Source organism: Cornus florida, unplaced genomic scaffold (assembly GCF_030987335.1).
Source record: "Cornus florida cultivar Cherokee Brave unplaced genomic scaffold, ASM3098733v1 CherokeeBrave_3.0.0_Hap2_Chr03, whole genome shotgun sequence".
Lineage (NCBI taxonomy): Eukaryota > Viridiplantae > Streptophyta > Magnoliopsida > Cornales > Cornaceae > Cornus > Cornus florida.
The window spans coordinates 70,855,212-70,870,597 of NW_026775573.1; the positions used below are offsets into that span (position 1 = coordinate 70,855,212).

The 15,386-nt window shown below is 36.0% G+C and overlaps 1 protein-coding gene across 1 annotated transcript; it reads right to left on the reverse strand.

Moving 5' to 3' along the window:
- Positions 1–3,138: 3,138 nt before the first annotated feature.
- Positions 3,139–12,040, reverse strand: LOC132301727 (uncharacterized). The gene is made up of 11 exons (XM_059798956.1): positions 11,682–12,040; positions 7,027–7,093; positions 6,779–6,862; positions 6,466–6,582; positions 5,890–6,285; positions 5,172–5,578; positions 4,910–5,009; positions 4,731–4,790; positions 4,556–4,642; positions 4,321–4,449; positions 3,139–3,967 (listed from the first exon to the last, which is right to left on the reverse strand). Exons 1-11 carry the CDS (start codon positions 12,038–12,040, stop codon positions 3,677–3,679), a joined length of 2,097 nt encoding a protein of 698 aa, XP_059654939.1. The 3' UTR covers positions 3,139–3,676.
- Positions 12,041–15,386: the final 3,346 nt, after the last annotated feature.

Below are 15,386 nucleotides of genomic sequence, written 5' to 3' on the forward strand. Positions count from 1 at the left end.
TAATTTATAATGGAGATATGGGATGAATATGATAACTTATATATTTATTTTATGTTCATCATGGTATTAATTGATATGTCTTATGGTTTTGGTTTGTCAGTTACCGGAGTAGGCATGCTAGTCTATATCTCTATTTATGCTTATTACGGTTCAGTTGCTATGTGCATTGTTTATGTATGGTATCAACTGTTGGATGGATTGGATTGTATGTACCGGTATGGGACGGTGACATACTAGGTTTGGACAGCACAAGTTGCTAAGTTCTACCTATTTGGAATGAGGGTACGGGTTATTAAATAAATCCTCCTTATATGTATGTAAGTCGGTGCGGTTGACTACGCCGAACGACTTAATGGATTTCTTGTGGATGGATGGAATTGGAGTTTAAATATATTTTATGGTACCGTGACATGAGCTTGAGTCTCAGAGTCAACAGTTAGGATGCGTATATGCAGTTGGATGTGTAGCTGACTGTGGGGATTGAGGTATACCCTGTTTAGGCTTAGGTACTCATACCCACTCAGGTGCGATTTGTGTGATGCCTTCTATTCAGGTTGAGACCCTCTTCATGGTCTAGCGAGAGTCCAGTAGTGTGGATATATATTTATGTACGGACTATTAGCTATTGTTGAACTGTTTAGCATGTACATGCGTATCGGGTCTCTGATTGGATTGCAGTAGGATAGAACTTGTTCGTGGGCCTGACCCACTCCTATTTTACAGGTGTACGATAGTTCTAGGCTTGAGCTTGTTCGTGTGGAGCAGAGACGGTCACTCATTTTTCCGACGATGTAGGATCTCTTTCCAGATGTTCGACTTGGATTTTATCTTTCAGTTTTACTTTGATTCAGTTTGGGATTTTTATATTAGGGGTCCACTAGAGATGGATTCCCGAGTTGTTAAAAGATTGGAGATTTTGGATTGTAGGATTTTAAGTTATTAATATTTTAAGGTTTTTATTGAGGATTTCTTTTATAGTATCTTTCCGCTTATTCTTTTATTTCTTAAATCATTTTTTTTGTAATCTGTGTTCATTTAAAATACTTTAATTGTTTGGTACTCCTTGGTTCTGTGCTCGGACTTGATCTCCCGTGGCTCTAGAATCGAGGGGTATCACAGTCATGTACCACATGTATAACATGCTTTCAAATACTTTCACATTTCATTTACATAGCTAGATCATATAATTATTCTACATATATGGCCATATAATACAAATTTTAGCGTTTAAACACGTAAGCATGCTGCTCAAATAACAAATACTTTGACACATAAGCACATAAACAATGCAATCCACCTTCCACACAACCCTAAGTAGGCCTCTAACCATTACTCTAATACCAAATTTGTAACAACCCGAACCCGAGGGTCTGAATCGCTAACCGGGTCCTTATCCGAACTCGAGGTCAACTAAGGGCACTACTGTCTTTTCCTATGTCGATACACAATATGATTAATAATAATAATAATGATAATGATGGGATTATAGCCAGAAAATATGTCAAAAACAGTCCACTAACCCATCAAAGCCTGTGGAGGAGCGTCGTCCGCCACTTCCCTTCCGTATCCTGAAAAATGTTAATAATAGGGTGAGCTTAAGCTTAGTAAGAAGTGTCTAAGACACACCTCTTATGACCCCGTGAATCTACGTATAGAATAGAAGACAAGAGAATGGGATCATACTATACTGGGGATGTAAACCATAACCACAACATCCAATATAAACACAAATGTCATCCAAGTCACAAATTCATCATGTATGCCGATGAAGTGCAATGCCATGCTCATATCACTCCCTATTTCCGAAACATTTCCCTTTCAACTTCCAAATCGTTAGTGTAATCCGACCAAAGGCACCTCCAAGGCGTCACGAGGGAGGGGTTGGCTAGTTTTTCCCAACCACATGGCACCTCCATGGCGTCGTCTGGATAGCTCAACCACACTAGAGTCTCTCTCTAACCCCCTCTAGATCACACTAACACCACGGACCACTAGGCACCTCCTAAGTGTCCGGTTTTCACAAACACTTTTGAAAACGTTTCCCCAAAACAATTTCATTGGTTTTAAAAAAATACTTTTTCCTTTTTTTTTTCTTTCCCAATGGATGCATGAATGTTTCATGCTTCACAATTTACTATAATTTTCACATCATTAAACCTTAACAATATTTTATAATAAAGAAGAATTTTCTCATAAATTTATAGCATGCTTTAAGTCAACAAAATTTCTACAATTACACATATTACACAAGGACATAATCACAAAAGCATGCTTTCCATATCCAATCAACAAATCATGCGCACATATATTATTTACACATAACACACATAGAGATACACATCATATATCTAGCATCATGGCAATTTTTCAAGAAAAATTTACAATAAATCCCATACACTCCATCTACATCACGATCACATTATTAAGGGAAAATCCTAACATTTATTTTCATAATTTCAATATCACTTTTCTTAACAATTAAAAATCATGGGGCATCTAAAATATCAATACTAAACATGTATCTTCCCCACCAAATATATAATCATAATCATAAGTTCAATTAACACATATAATACATCGATCACCTTAATTACATACAATCATAACAACATTGGCAAAACTGCTAAAATCAAACATACGTAAAATCAAATTAAAGGAGGAAAATTCACAAAAGATCAAAGAAAATATGAATTAAAGCACCCCTACCTCACTTAGATGCAAAAACCCCCCAAATGGATCCAAAAATTCGAAATTCCTAGGGTTGGCCAAATGAGGAATTGTTTGTATCAACACGTAGATCTTGCCGTGCTCTCCATTTTGCCGCAAACGGCAACCAAAAATTCCAAGTGATGAGAGACTAATTGAAAATGGAAGCTTTGATGAAAAAAAAAAAAAAAAAAACCCCAAGAATGAGAGAGAAACCTGCGGGAAAGAGAGAAATGAGAGACCAAATTGTGGTCTCATGGCCACCAAATAAGCTAGTGGTGGGTCCCACCACTTCCAATAATCTTTTCCTTTAATGTAAATACATATATATGTATATACATATATATTTATATAAATCACAAACATTTACATATAAAAACTTATTCCAATCAATGATTTACCTTACTGCAATCCACAAATTCAAGTACAGGAGTATATAGATGAAAGAAAGACCATCCCAAGTGCATTGTTATGAAACTTCTTTTTCTACTTCAATAAAATACAGTACACAATGGAATATTCATAGCCCACCTATCATCTCTTGTTATGGAAAATGCAGGCCCAACAATTGGGAATGACAGTGAAATCACAACCATGCCATTTTAGAGAGACTTAGTGATCAAATCAGCTCAAGCTTATGAGAGCTCAAAGGATGTGACAAAAACAAAGTGGTTGCTCAACCTCTTAGTATAGGTGTTGCCATGCTCTAGCTCAAAGATCTTGAGCCATTTTGATCATCATTCTTCTAAAAATAAAGCACAATTCCTCAACTCAAATAGTGTCGGAATCAAGTTGGTAGTTTCAGGTTGAGAATATGTTATAAACCACCAACAAAGTTCGGTTATGATTCATCTGTCATTCTAAGATATCATGTTGCCTGAATTGTACAATATACTTAGAAATCCCGGAATCTGCAAGACTGATCCAAACCACCACCAACACCATTGGGAGAACTTGTGAGAGCATTTTATCACTTGGTTAATTCTTGGGAAATAAGGTAACGGAATTTGAAGTTGTGAGGGATGAACTCAATTTTTTTCCGGAATTTTGCATGATGACTCTTCCTCAGAGAATTGGATACAGAGTGCTCAATCAACTCCATTAAACCGGCAGGGCACAAATCCGATTCCTTTGCAAAAGAGTCCACAATCTTTGGTAGAAGGATCTTCTGTTCCTTGTGTACCCTGAAGGTGGTATATATGTACTCTTCTTTTGCAGCTTCAAGCTCCTGAAACACCCTCTTGGGTGTATACATTCGAACCTGAACAATCACATATAGTACACACAACAATGAAAAAGAGTTGAGAAAAGAAAATATATATATATATATATATATATATATGAACTATATAATAACACATCAACATTCTCAAACTTTTTCATGTTAGTCAAATATCTGATACAAGTATACAGCACAACATAAGGAAATCCAAATTTTATTTCCCTTTTTTGTTATAAAAAAATTCATATCTATTTTCTAAAAATCAAATATAACACTGTTGTAAACCAGACAAACCTATAAAGTTCTTCATTTTGGAGTGACTCCAAAAAAATGATGCTTTGCACCTAGAAGTAGTTTTGCAGCATAAGAAATTAGGGCATAGGAGTACGTACCGCAGGATCAGAATGGCTTCCTGAACAAAGTGCAAAATGTAAAAGTGGTTCTGGCTGATTGATTGCATATGTTTTCCTTGCATCTCCAACCTTGAATTTTGTCCTCGGAAAAAGCAAGGACTGGAACCACTACAAGCACAAATAATTTTCATCTGAACATGTAGGGAAGAAAATTCTTCAACTAACCACATAAATTGCAATGTGAATAGAATCATATTCAGGAAATGAATTATACTTGTCCTGGACGAGGCAGCCGGCATCCCAAAATAGAGTTTTGTAACATGCCTATGCTTATGATGAGACCGCCCACGTTATATGCAGCCTGGATCATCATGCACAAAACTTGTTAAGTGACACGATGTTAAAGACCAGTTTTCAACTTAATTCAGAAGAATGAAAGAGACTCCCACCTTGAGGAGTAAAGAAATTCTCCTCAGATTGTTCTGTGGAATCCCATAAACCAAAAAGGCCTGTGACAATGAACAACAATGTGGTAACATTTGTTCAGCCTCGTAGCAAAATTCAAACAGTAATTCTAGTAACAAATATCATGAGATTTATATGCAGTGGATCGGCTATAGATTATTACATGCATCACCAGTGCATTGTGTATGTTAATCCAAAAGGCTAGCTTCTCCTCATGTTTCATCCATTTAGGATCAACTTCTTCCAACCGAGACACGAGTGACCTGCAATACAACAGTTTTTTTTTCGTATTTTTTAAGTTTATTGATACCATTAAACCAGCAAGAAAGTTGTAATGAGATTGGGGTTTGTGTGCACAAAACATGCCACCACATTCTGATGCCTAAATTTGAGCTCCCAAGAAGCCTAAAAAAATGAGAACTCACCTGAATCTTTGTAGCATATGTTCTGTTTCTCTCGACTTTGGACGATCTCTAGATATCCGTTGCACCTCTGCCATTGTGAAGTAAGGACCACTAAATTCCTTTGATCCTTCGACATTGAAAGGATTGTCCAACCATGAACGAAAAGATGAATTTCCACGGCACTCTGGGCTCCACATGTCGTAGTGAACTTGTGGAGAAGATTCACTCATTGGTGATGGGAATGAAATAGGGGATGAAGGGAAGCCCTGATTGATCAAAGGAGGGTCAGCAAGTTGACAATATATGGCTGATATGCTCTTAATCATCTCCTCAGAAAGCCAGTTCGGTGTCTCTGGAACATGATCCGAGCTATAGGAGCCAAGATGCTCTGCCAGACTCAGTACATTTGATCTACCACCCTGCGCACGCTGAGAAAATAGCATTCGAATCCCAAATTAACCATCTGAGCCTTCATCTCAACTAATGTGGCATATGAATGTTAAATGATGGTCATTTTGTAGCAAAGAGTCGATGAGGAGATGGGACTTAAAAGCATTTGATGTCAAAAAATAGATTATAAAAATACTACTACTTATGAATGTATGGAAGAGTGATATAATCAAATAGAGAGCATGAAGTCAACAAAACAAGGCCAATTGTCTCCCATGCTTGGCAGGTCTTCCCTTGTGGTTGAACCTTAAAAAATACTAATTTTTCAGCAATTTTCAGGTTGAATTACCTCGAGCATCGACAGAGGTAAGGAATGGAATGAATCTACTGCTTCGGCAAGAATTCGCCAAGGAGGAACAGTTGTGATTGCACAAGGCGAACGTTGTGATAGTGATGAGTGGCTGCGGTGTATAGTACTAGAATCTAATAGTGCCTTTTCTCCCCAAATGTCATTACATTCCTTTGCTGGTGGATATTCAATCGAAAGTAAATTTTTGTTCTTCCCAGAATCTGAGGAAGACCCTTTATGCATGATCGATTTCAAGCTTTTTTTATCCGTTGTGTTTGTAGGTAAGGATGAGAATCGTTGATCAAACATTTTCCGGTACAATGAAAGAAGGTACTTCTCCAAATGCACAACTTCCAACTCTAAGACAGCAATTTCCCTGATCAGATCCTGGGCTTTCTGAATTTAAGTGCAAGGAAAGGCAAGTTTTTTAGTTACTAGAAAACTAACATAATAAGCTAACAACCATATCCAAGTAAGAACTACAAGACTACAAACTAAATTCAATTTCAGTCATTTATCTGTTTCAATGTTTCATAGTGAAATCTTTCACGGATCTTCTTGGTGACAAGAATCTACCTTGGTTACTGAGTTTTCATTTGTAGGATTATGGGGCAGAGGACTACAACACAATGCCTTTTCTAGTGCACATCTTACGTCGAATTGGTTGTCTAGTTGCTTCTGGAGTTGTAGAACCTGCAAAACATAAAACAGTAATCAACAACATATAACACAGATAATCCTTTTCGAATTCTTGGAATGGATAGCACTTTTCTTTTTTCTTTTTTTTTCTTTTTTTTAAGTTGTTTAATTTAGACTGCTAAAATGAACCACCAAATTCATTCACATGGTCTGAAAATTATTACCAAGATCAATTATTCAAGACTTTTACCTCTTCCTTCAATGAATTTTGAACCTCAGTAATAGGGAACTGCCTCTTCTCAACTTCAACACAACTCTTCAATTGTTCCATATCCTGTTATGAGACAAAAAAATATATAAAAATCAGCATTTGCATTATATGGAACAAAATTAGAAGAAGAAGAAGCACACCTTTAGTGTGGGTAAAAAAAAAATAATAAAATACAACTGAAAAATAAAAAGTAAAAATAAAAAGCAGAAAGAAAATGAAATTCTTACCAAGTTAAGAGAATGAGAAGATTTGAAGATGTTATTCGAATTTAACTTGCTCGGTTTTTTCTCTTGGCTGCAGGGTCACTATCAATTATCAACACAAATAACAAGATGGGTTTCAGTGGAATGTGGCTCTAGACATTATGGAATAGTTGTGCACATATATATATATATATACACACACACACACACATACAAGTCATTACCATCAAAGAAAAGATATGGACTCTTGTTTAAAATAAGTAAAAAAAATTGCACTAGTTCCTCTGTACCGCAAAGCCATCAATACATGTTGTAATGAAAATTCTTTCCTTTTTATGATTTTTCAGAACTCTCACAATACTAGATTGGCCACTATGCAGTGGAATCAAATAGCTAGGTATTTAATTAAATTGAAACATGATGAAAAATTTTGCAAGCTACAAAAGCATACACTAAACTAAGAACATAAATAAAAATTCACATAAATTATAAACACAATCTGTATCCATAAAACCAACATTCTTAACACACCAAAAGCAATTATCAATTAAACCACTATACACCCTTTTTACCTAGAAGCCATTGCAGTATACTTTTCCAAGCTGGGACTAACTAACTATTAATTAGGCCATAATATTATACAGGAAATTAATAGAATATATAAAAGGGGATAAATAAAAAATAAAAAAATAAAAAACTTTTTTTGGGTAAGTAAAAATATACAAACTTGAAATGGAGAAAGAATGAGAAAGAAGAAAAGGAAAAGAAAATCTACTATGTATATTCAAGGCTTGTGTGTTGAAGCACTTTTTACTTCCATGAGTTTGAATGGCTTTTATATATCTATATCTATATATATATATATGTATGTATGTCTGCACTCCCTTGACCCACTTATGAAAATTGAGTACTGAAGAGCAGAAGCATTAAATGTATGTAGCTAGTATTTCCAACAGAATTGATAAGTCCCTTAACAGAAACAAAATCAGAATATAAGAAACATCCAAGAAAACATTTATGGCATGTAACAGAACTACTCACACTGTTAATAAGAAACAGAGAACCCACTGAGACAGAGAGAGACTACTCACCCACCACACACGGATTCTTCAAAAGCTGATCCAAAAGCGACTGATTTGGTTCATCAACAAATGGGTTTCTCAGGTACTACTCCTAACTCAAACCCAAAAAACAACCATATCTTGTAGCATCAACATTAGCCAAACCACTGCAGCATCAGCATGTATATATATATATATATATATACTTGCACACTTAGTATAGATATATATATATATGTGTGTGTGTGTGTGTGTGTGTTTAGAGTTCTTAAAGGGGTATATATGGGCTATATATCTATTTTTTTTCTTGACTAGTCGCTTGTCTTAGAAAGCAATACCACCTTTGTGTCTTTTGCAATGGTGGGCTATATATTTCTGCATTAAAAGAAGTAATTTTATTTGTGACTTTTGAATATTGAAGAAAGTCATATTGCAGGCTTGGGCATTATAAATGCTCGCACGCAAGTACAATATTATCTTCCCATGCTCTTTACCCAATCACAAAGGCACTAATATTAAAGGACATGAAAAGGCAAGGGGTGACCGATGATGTATATGTAGCAGTTCATGGGGCCAAATCTTGTCTCCGGTCACAAGTCTAGCAGTGCCAACATTAACCCTTGTTAATTAGTTGGCTTTCTTACCTTCACCATTAGTATAATATTTTGAACTTTATACTTATGCGACTGTCAAAATAAGTCTGACCAGTCGGACTTCCTCGGAACTCCCGTTGTGGCCTAGTCCAACCAGTCCGAAATAAGTGCGACCAGTCGGATGCTGCTGCTCTTCATTCCAAAACCAAGTATAATTGACCTAACTTGAGTGTGACCGGTTCGACCCATCAAAGTGCTTAAGACAAGAACAAGTGCAATCGGTCCAACTTAAGTGCGACCGGTTGGATGCTGCTGCTCTTCATTCCAGAACCAAGTGTAATCGATCCAACTTGAGAGTGACCGGTTCGACTCAGCAAAGTGCTTAAGACAAGAACAAGTGCAATAAGTCCAAGTGTGACCGGTCGGATGCTGCTGCTTTTCATTCCAAAACCAAGTGTAATCGGTCTGACTTGAGTGTGAATGGTTCAACACAGCAAAGTGCTTAAGAAAAGAACAAGTGCAATCGGTCCTACTTAAGTGCCATCTGCCCGAATTTTCCAACATTGTAATCTCATAGTGATAAAGGTTTTACAACCTCAACAATCTCCCACTTGGAGGCTGGACACTAAGTACATTCCATCGACTATTAGTGCATGTCAATGCGTTCATCTCTGTCTTTAAGGTATAAGACCGACTGAAGCTACCCACAACTTCAGTTTCTCCATAATCACTGTTTTGTCAACATGTTGGCCGAATTCTCAGTGCCAAGTATCTTCTCAAGTGTAACACTCGATCTTCCAACAATGATCTGATGAAGTGATAACAAAGTCCTATATATTTTGTTGTTGAATAAAATGTTGAATTCTTCGCTAGATTTATCGTGCTCTGGCTGTTATTGTGCAAAACATTCTTCACGTGTCTAAATCTCAACTCTGCGAACAAACTCTATAACCAAATAATCTCCTTGTTGGCCTTTATCACTACTATGTACTCTTCTTCTATAGAAGACAATGCTACAATCCTCTTTAACCGTGAAACCCAACCAAGTGCAGTAGTACTCACTGTGAAAACAAACCCGGCAGTACTCATTCTCTAAGCTACCGCCCCAGCAAAGTTTGGATTTACATACCCATGTAGTTTCAAGTCACGCATCTAAAACACAAGTCTAGATATACGGTATCTATGGTATATCGTAGATATCTCAATATCCACTTCATTGCTTCTTAGTGTAGCTTGCTAGGATCTTTCATGAACCCGTTCACTACTCCCACTACATATGCAATGTCTGTTGAGTGTGCGCAGCAGAATGGTTGTGGAATATAGTATGAATAGATAACCTAGAGGATGGTGAATATATTTAACTTGCTCTTTTATCCAATTTTTACTTATTTTAATTTTACCAAAATAAAACTAAAATCAAATCACAAAGCAAAAATAAAGTGCAAGTAAAGTAAATAGAGTTTGAGAGATGACACTAGGATTTTATCGAGGAAATCTCAATTGCTAGAATAGACCAATTGTAACGGGAAAAACCTCGTTGAACTTCGCAATCCTAAGATAAATGATCCACTATGATTGAAGAAAAGTATACCGAATTTTGACTCAGTCTCACACCCTATCGTTCTACCAAAAATCAATTGCTGACAAACCCTGGCTTTGCGACTCCCCCGTCCAACAGCTCTCGACCTCAGGCTTACTCTCGATCTCTGTAGAAGAGTTGCAGGTAGATCAGACAACACTCCACGAATGCTTTAACCCCTTCAAAGTGTGATCGCTTCACCCCTTTTCTTCTAGATCTGAATTTGATGAAGAATGAATGAATTCTGCTTTTCCGGAATTTCTGAATCTTCGATTATGCTTCAATTTCAATGAGATAGAGAACAATACTACTAAATCACTCTTGCATTTATGTGTGTGCTCTCAAAAATAAAATCACAAAAATCAGATTGATTTTCTGAATGAATAAAAAATATCTCTCAAAGATGGCTTTCAATTAGATCTAAATTGTGTATGCAAGAGCCATGAATAAACCTATGTGTATGACAAGGTTTATATAGAGTTTAGAATGTCCTAGTCCCTTTAAAAATATAGAAAATTTCTTGCATAGGACTTGGAAGGAAGTTTGGTCCCAAAAGGAATCAAAACGGATAAGGAACCTGAAATTCTAATGCTTTTAGGACTCCTGGTATCGGTTCCCAACTGTGGTACCGGTTCAAAAAGGGCAGTGAAGAATTCTTCTTCAACCCATAGTTGGCTACCGGTTCAAGAATCCTCCTACTGGTTCCCAAGAGGCAGAAGTGAAATATATGTTTCCTTCAACCTTCTAAACTCCCTAAAGTGTTCTCACTCATTCACATACCTTCCTAAAGCATTGTTTTCATCATCCCGGAGTGTAGTAAACCATGAACAGTTGAACTTCTTCAAATCCGCATTTGATCTTCAACTTTGAAATTCTGAACCGAAATATTACAACTCGATCGGACTTGTTTTTACAACTCGATCGGACTTGTTTTGACAACAAAATTCACCAATATACAATATATATATTTTTCACAAGCTCCCCAAAATATATATTTCACAATGTCTGGTCTCGTGCACACCATTGTGTATGTCAAACTTCCAATGGATGAGGCATAAATCAAACATGAAGTTTCTCTCATGCTATATCTTCGAACACCAATACTTGGATAAATGAAAGTGGCTAGCAAATGGTGTACTCATTGCCTTAGCATTACTCATATTGAACCTCTTCATGACCCGTTTAATGTAATCAGCCTAAGGCAAGTACAAAGTACTTGTCTACTTATTCCTGCTAATCCTTTTCCCAAGAATCTGCTTTGCTACACCAAAATCTTTCATTTCAACTGCTTTTTTAACTTGTTGGTTTCTTCAAAATCAAAATCATTCATTAATATAAAGTAAAAGGATGACATAAATCATCTCAAACCTCTTTAAATAGCAGCAATGGTTAGCATTGCAATTATAGTAGCCATGTCACTGCATGAACCTCTCAAACTTTTTTTACCATTGCCTTGGGGCTTGATTTAAATCGTATAAATTTTTCTTCAACTTGCACATTAGTTTCTCCTTCCCTTTAACTAAGAAACCCTCCAATTGTTGCATGTATATCTCCTCCTCTAGGTCACCATGGAGGAATTTAGTTTTCACATCAAACCGCTCAAGGTGCAACTCCTCTTCTTCAATCAGGATAAGAATTGAACGAATGGTATTAAGTTTCACAACCAGAGAACATATGTTTGTGTAGTCAATCCCTTCTTCCTGCTGAAAGCCTTTGACTACCAATCTTACCTTGTATCTCTTAGAACCATCATATTCCTCTTTGACCTTATACACACATTTGTTATAAAGAGCTTTATTTTCCATCGGCAACTTAGCTAGTTCTCATGTATTGATGGAGATAAGAGACTTCATCTCATCTCTCATTGCATGATTCCACTTGCTAGCATCTTGTGAGATATTATATTGGAAATTTTTAAGAGTCAAAACTTGATGATGGAGTTATATTTTTTATTCATCTTGTGTTTTGATCATTGAAGCTAATTTACAAGTGCCTCATACCGTATGATTGGATGGAACATCATGTAGAACAAGTATGTGACTGAGGACACTTTATATTTAAGGTTGGATAGGATTTCAAATTTTGATTTAAATGTTGCAATCCGAAAAAGTCTAACCGGGTCGTGTTTCTTTTTGGACTGGTTGCTCTTAGCTAGTAAGTGATATTAAGCAAATATTGCAATATGTTAGAGTTAACTAGTCACACCTCTCTTGGACCAGTCATACTTGTGACGACCTTGGATTTTTCAACCCAGTGTGTCCTGTGATGACCCGAACTGGATCTAGAATGCGGAAGCAAAAGATGAAAAAATGGTCTCTGGAGATACAACACGTCTCTAAGACACCAATGTGACCCTCAACGAGGTCATGGAACCCAAAAGAAATAAATGAGGAAGCGGCATTTCAAAAACGGACAAGAATGAACCTAGGGGAAAAATGGTCATTTCCAACATGAAAATTGGTGCTACCAAGTACACCATTGGAAAGACAATAAAAAATAATCAAGTTCAAAAAAAATTTCACTTGATTTGGAGTCCGGATGAAGAAAATATGGCTAACGAAAGAAGAAGGGGCAAAAAGGTCAAAAGGAGCCAACCCTAGAACATCTAACCGGTTACCACACCTTCCTAACCAGTTAGAAGGCCAAAAATCATGACCACAACACTGCCCAAGCATATCTAACCATTTAGATGACCCCTTCTAACTGCTTAGATAGCAAAAACAGTAGGTTCAGCAAAGAAAACTGGCAGCAAGGGGTTTTTCGTCAAAAATTGGATTTTTGAGGGCTAAGATGACATTTTTTGAAAAAACACAAAGAAGAAACCCCCTCAAAATTAAGTTTTCTACATGAAAACTTAGAAGGAATTGAAAAATACTTAATGTAAGATACCTAAAATGCCCCTCCATGAAATCGGGTCATGAGGGTCCAAAAAGCTGCTAAATGCAAAACTGAAAGCTGAACTTCATGAACGATTTCCGGTACCAAGACGACATTTTCTAGAAAAACATGAGGAAACCCCCCCCTCCCCCCCCAAAAAAATCATGTTTTCTATTCAACCATGTTAAAATAAGAAAATAAAATGACAGTGACAAGTTAAGAATGCCCCTAGATCAGATTATGCAATAAAGATGCGAAATTAGTCCGTAAGAAGCTCATTTCACCAAAGGAGAAGTTTTTCTTGAAAACGATCATGCACGCAAACGTAACTTACCTATTTGGATGCACTACAATGATCAACGGCTTAAAAATGTAGCCGATGCAAAATCCGACCCCCCAACGACCAAAATGACAAAAATGGAACTTGGAATGAAAACTCGGAATTCAAAACTATGAAATGGTTTCAAAATACCATTTGGCCCTTGGCCATACTTCATACATGAGTAATGAGACCATATGAAAGAATCAAAATAGAATTCCCACACCCAATGCAAATATGGTGAAATAAAAACTCAATATTTTTCAATATTTTCATAATATTTCATGAAGTCAAAAATCACATAGGATACAAATTACATGTCATTGGCCTCCGGCCTCATCTCATACATGTCAAATACATTGTAAAGAGTGTACTCATGTACACATTACATATATGGAATCAAATATACACATTTTGACATATAAGGCTACAAGTGGCATTTCAAGCCAACCTTTACAAGAACTAAAAACCTTCAAGTCTACAATCATCCAAACAATGATGAACATCACGAACCAAGTCTTCGTACCAGAAACAGCCCCCCAGTAACTTCGGGGTGAGAAAACAAGTTTACTCGTAGAAAATGAGCATGCATGACTCGATTTCTTTAGAGATTTTTACATTGACATGAAACAATTCAAAAGGGTCATGCCACCTAACGTCTATGTCAAAGGTTAGACTCAGGGAGCATCCTAAGCTACCTTAGAACATTTCTAGCATATATTACATCCTTCATGCAATTACAAACGACATAAGAGCATGCTATACAAGCAATAAGATAAAGGTTCCCAAAGTTATCAACTTGAAATCTAAGGTACGAGAATAACTAAATATAACCATTTAGCATAATTAGAACTTCTAATACAATGCATCAAGACATAGATTCTCAAGGTTATCAACTTGAAATCTAAAATGCAAACAACTAAATATAACAATTTAGCATAGATGTACTTAACAACATCAAAATTTACCATGATTCATTGAAATCATAAAGCTCGGATGTACTTAACAACATCAAAATCGTCAATAACCAAAACCACAAGTCACAATTAAACATGATTGTCAACTTGGAATTAAATGCGAAATCAAATAGTGGAAGACTTGGACATCACGTCTCGGACTAAACCAAGAACAAAATGGTTAGTCCGGGCATTAACCCGCTGGGAAGACCACCCTAGTGCGCACTATCTCAATTGGAGAGAACTCATACCTCCCGCACTAGAGCCAAACTCTAGCCATGTCACTTATAACAACAATGTCCCAAGACTTCAAAATAAACCAAATAAGTTCACAACTTATACATAATTTATATAATGCACGAAAACACCTTCCATGCACAAGTAGATTGAAACCACACATTCCATGCCTTAAAGTTTCAATTCTAAAATGGCATACGTAATGTCAATTACAAAGTGTGCAATTCATTACACAAGGCAACAATATATTCCATAAAGAAAACATGTTCTCATGAATATAAATATAACAACAATGTTATCAAATGCTCAAAACACAACCAAGTGAATACACAACAAGTCCAAGTCCATGATTTGAATATAGAAACAACTTCTAAAACACAAATAAATCCATGGAGCTACTAGATAGAATTTAATTAAATAAAATAATTAAATTCTCTAAATTTCAAATCAAATTCAAATAACCTCTAATTAATATATATTAAACAACATAGCATACTCATTACATATATCAAATCGAAAGCGCAAAATGAGCAAGATAGCATCAAATGGAATTTAATTAATTTAAATCAATTAAATCTCTAGATTTCAAAAGTTGTTCAAATGATCTCAAATTATTATATGTCAAGCACTAAGACATGGTCATACCATATATCAAGTCAAAAATGGAAAACAAGCAAAACACAATTAACTAGAATTTAAATCAAATTAAATTCATTTAATCTCTAGATTTGAAAACTCATTTAAATCATCCCAATTTAATAT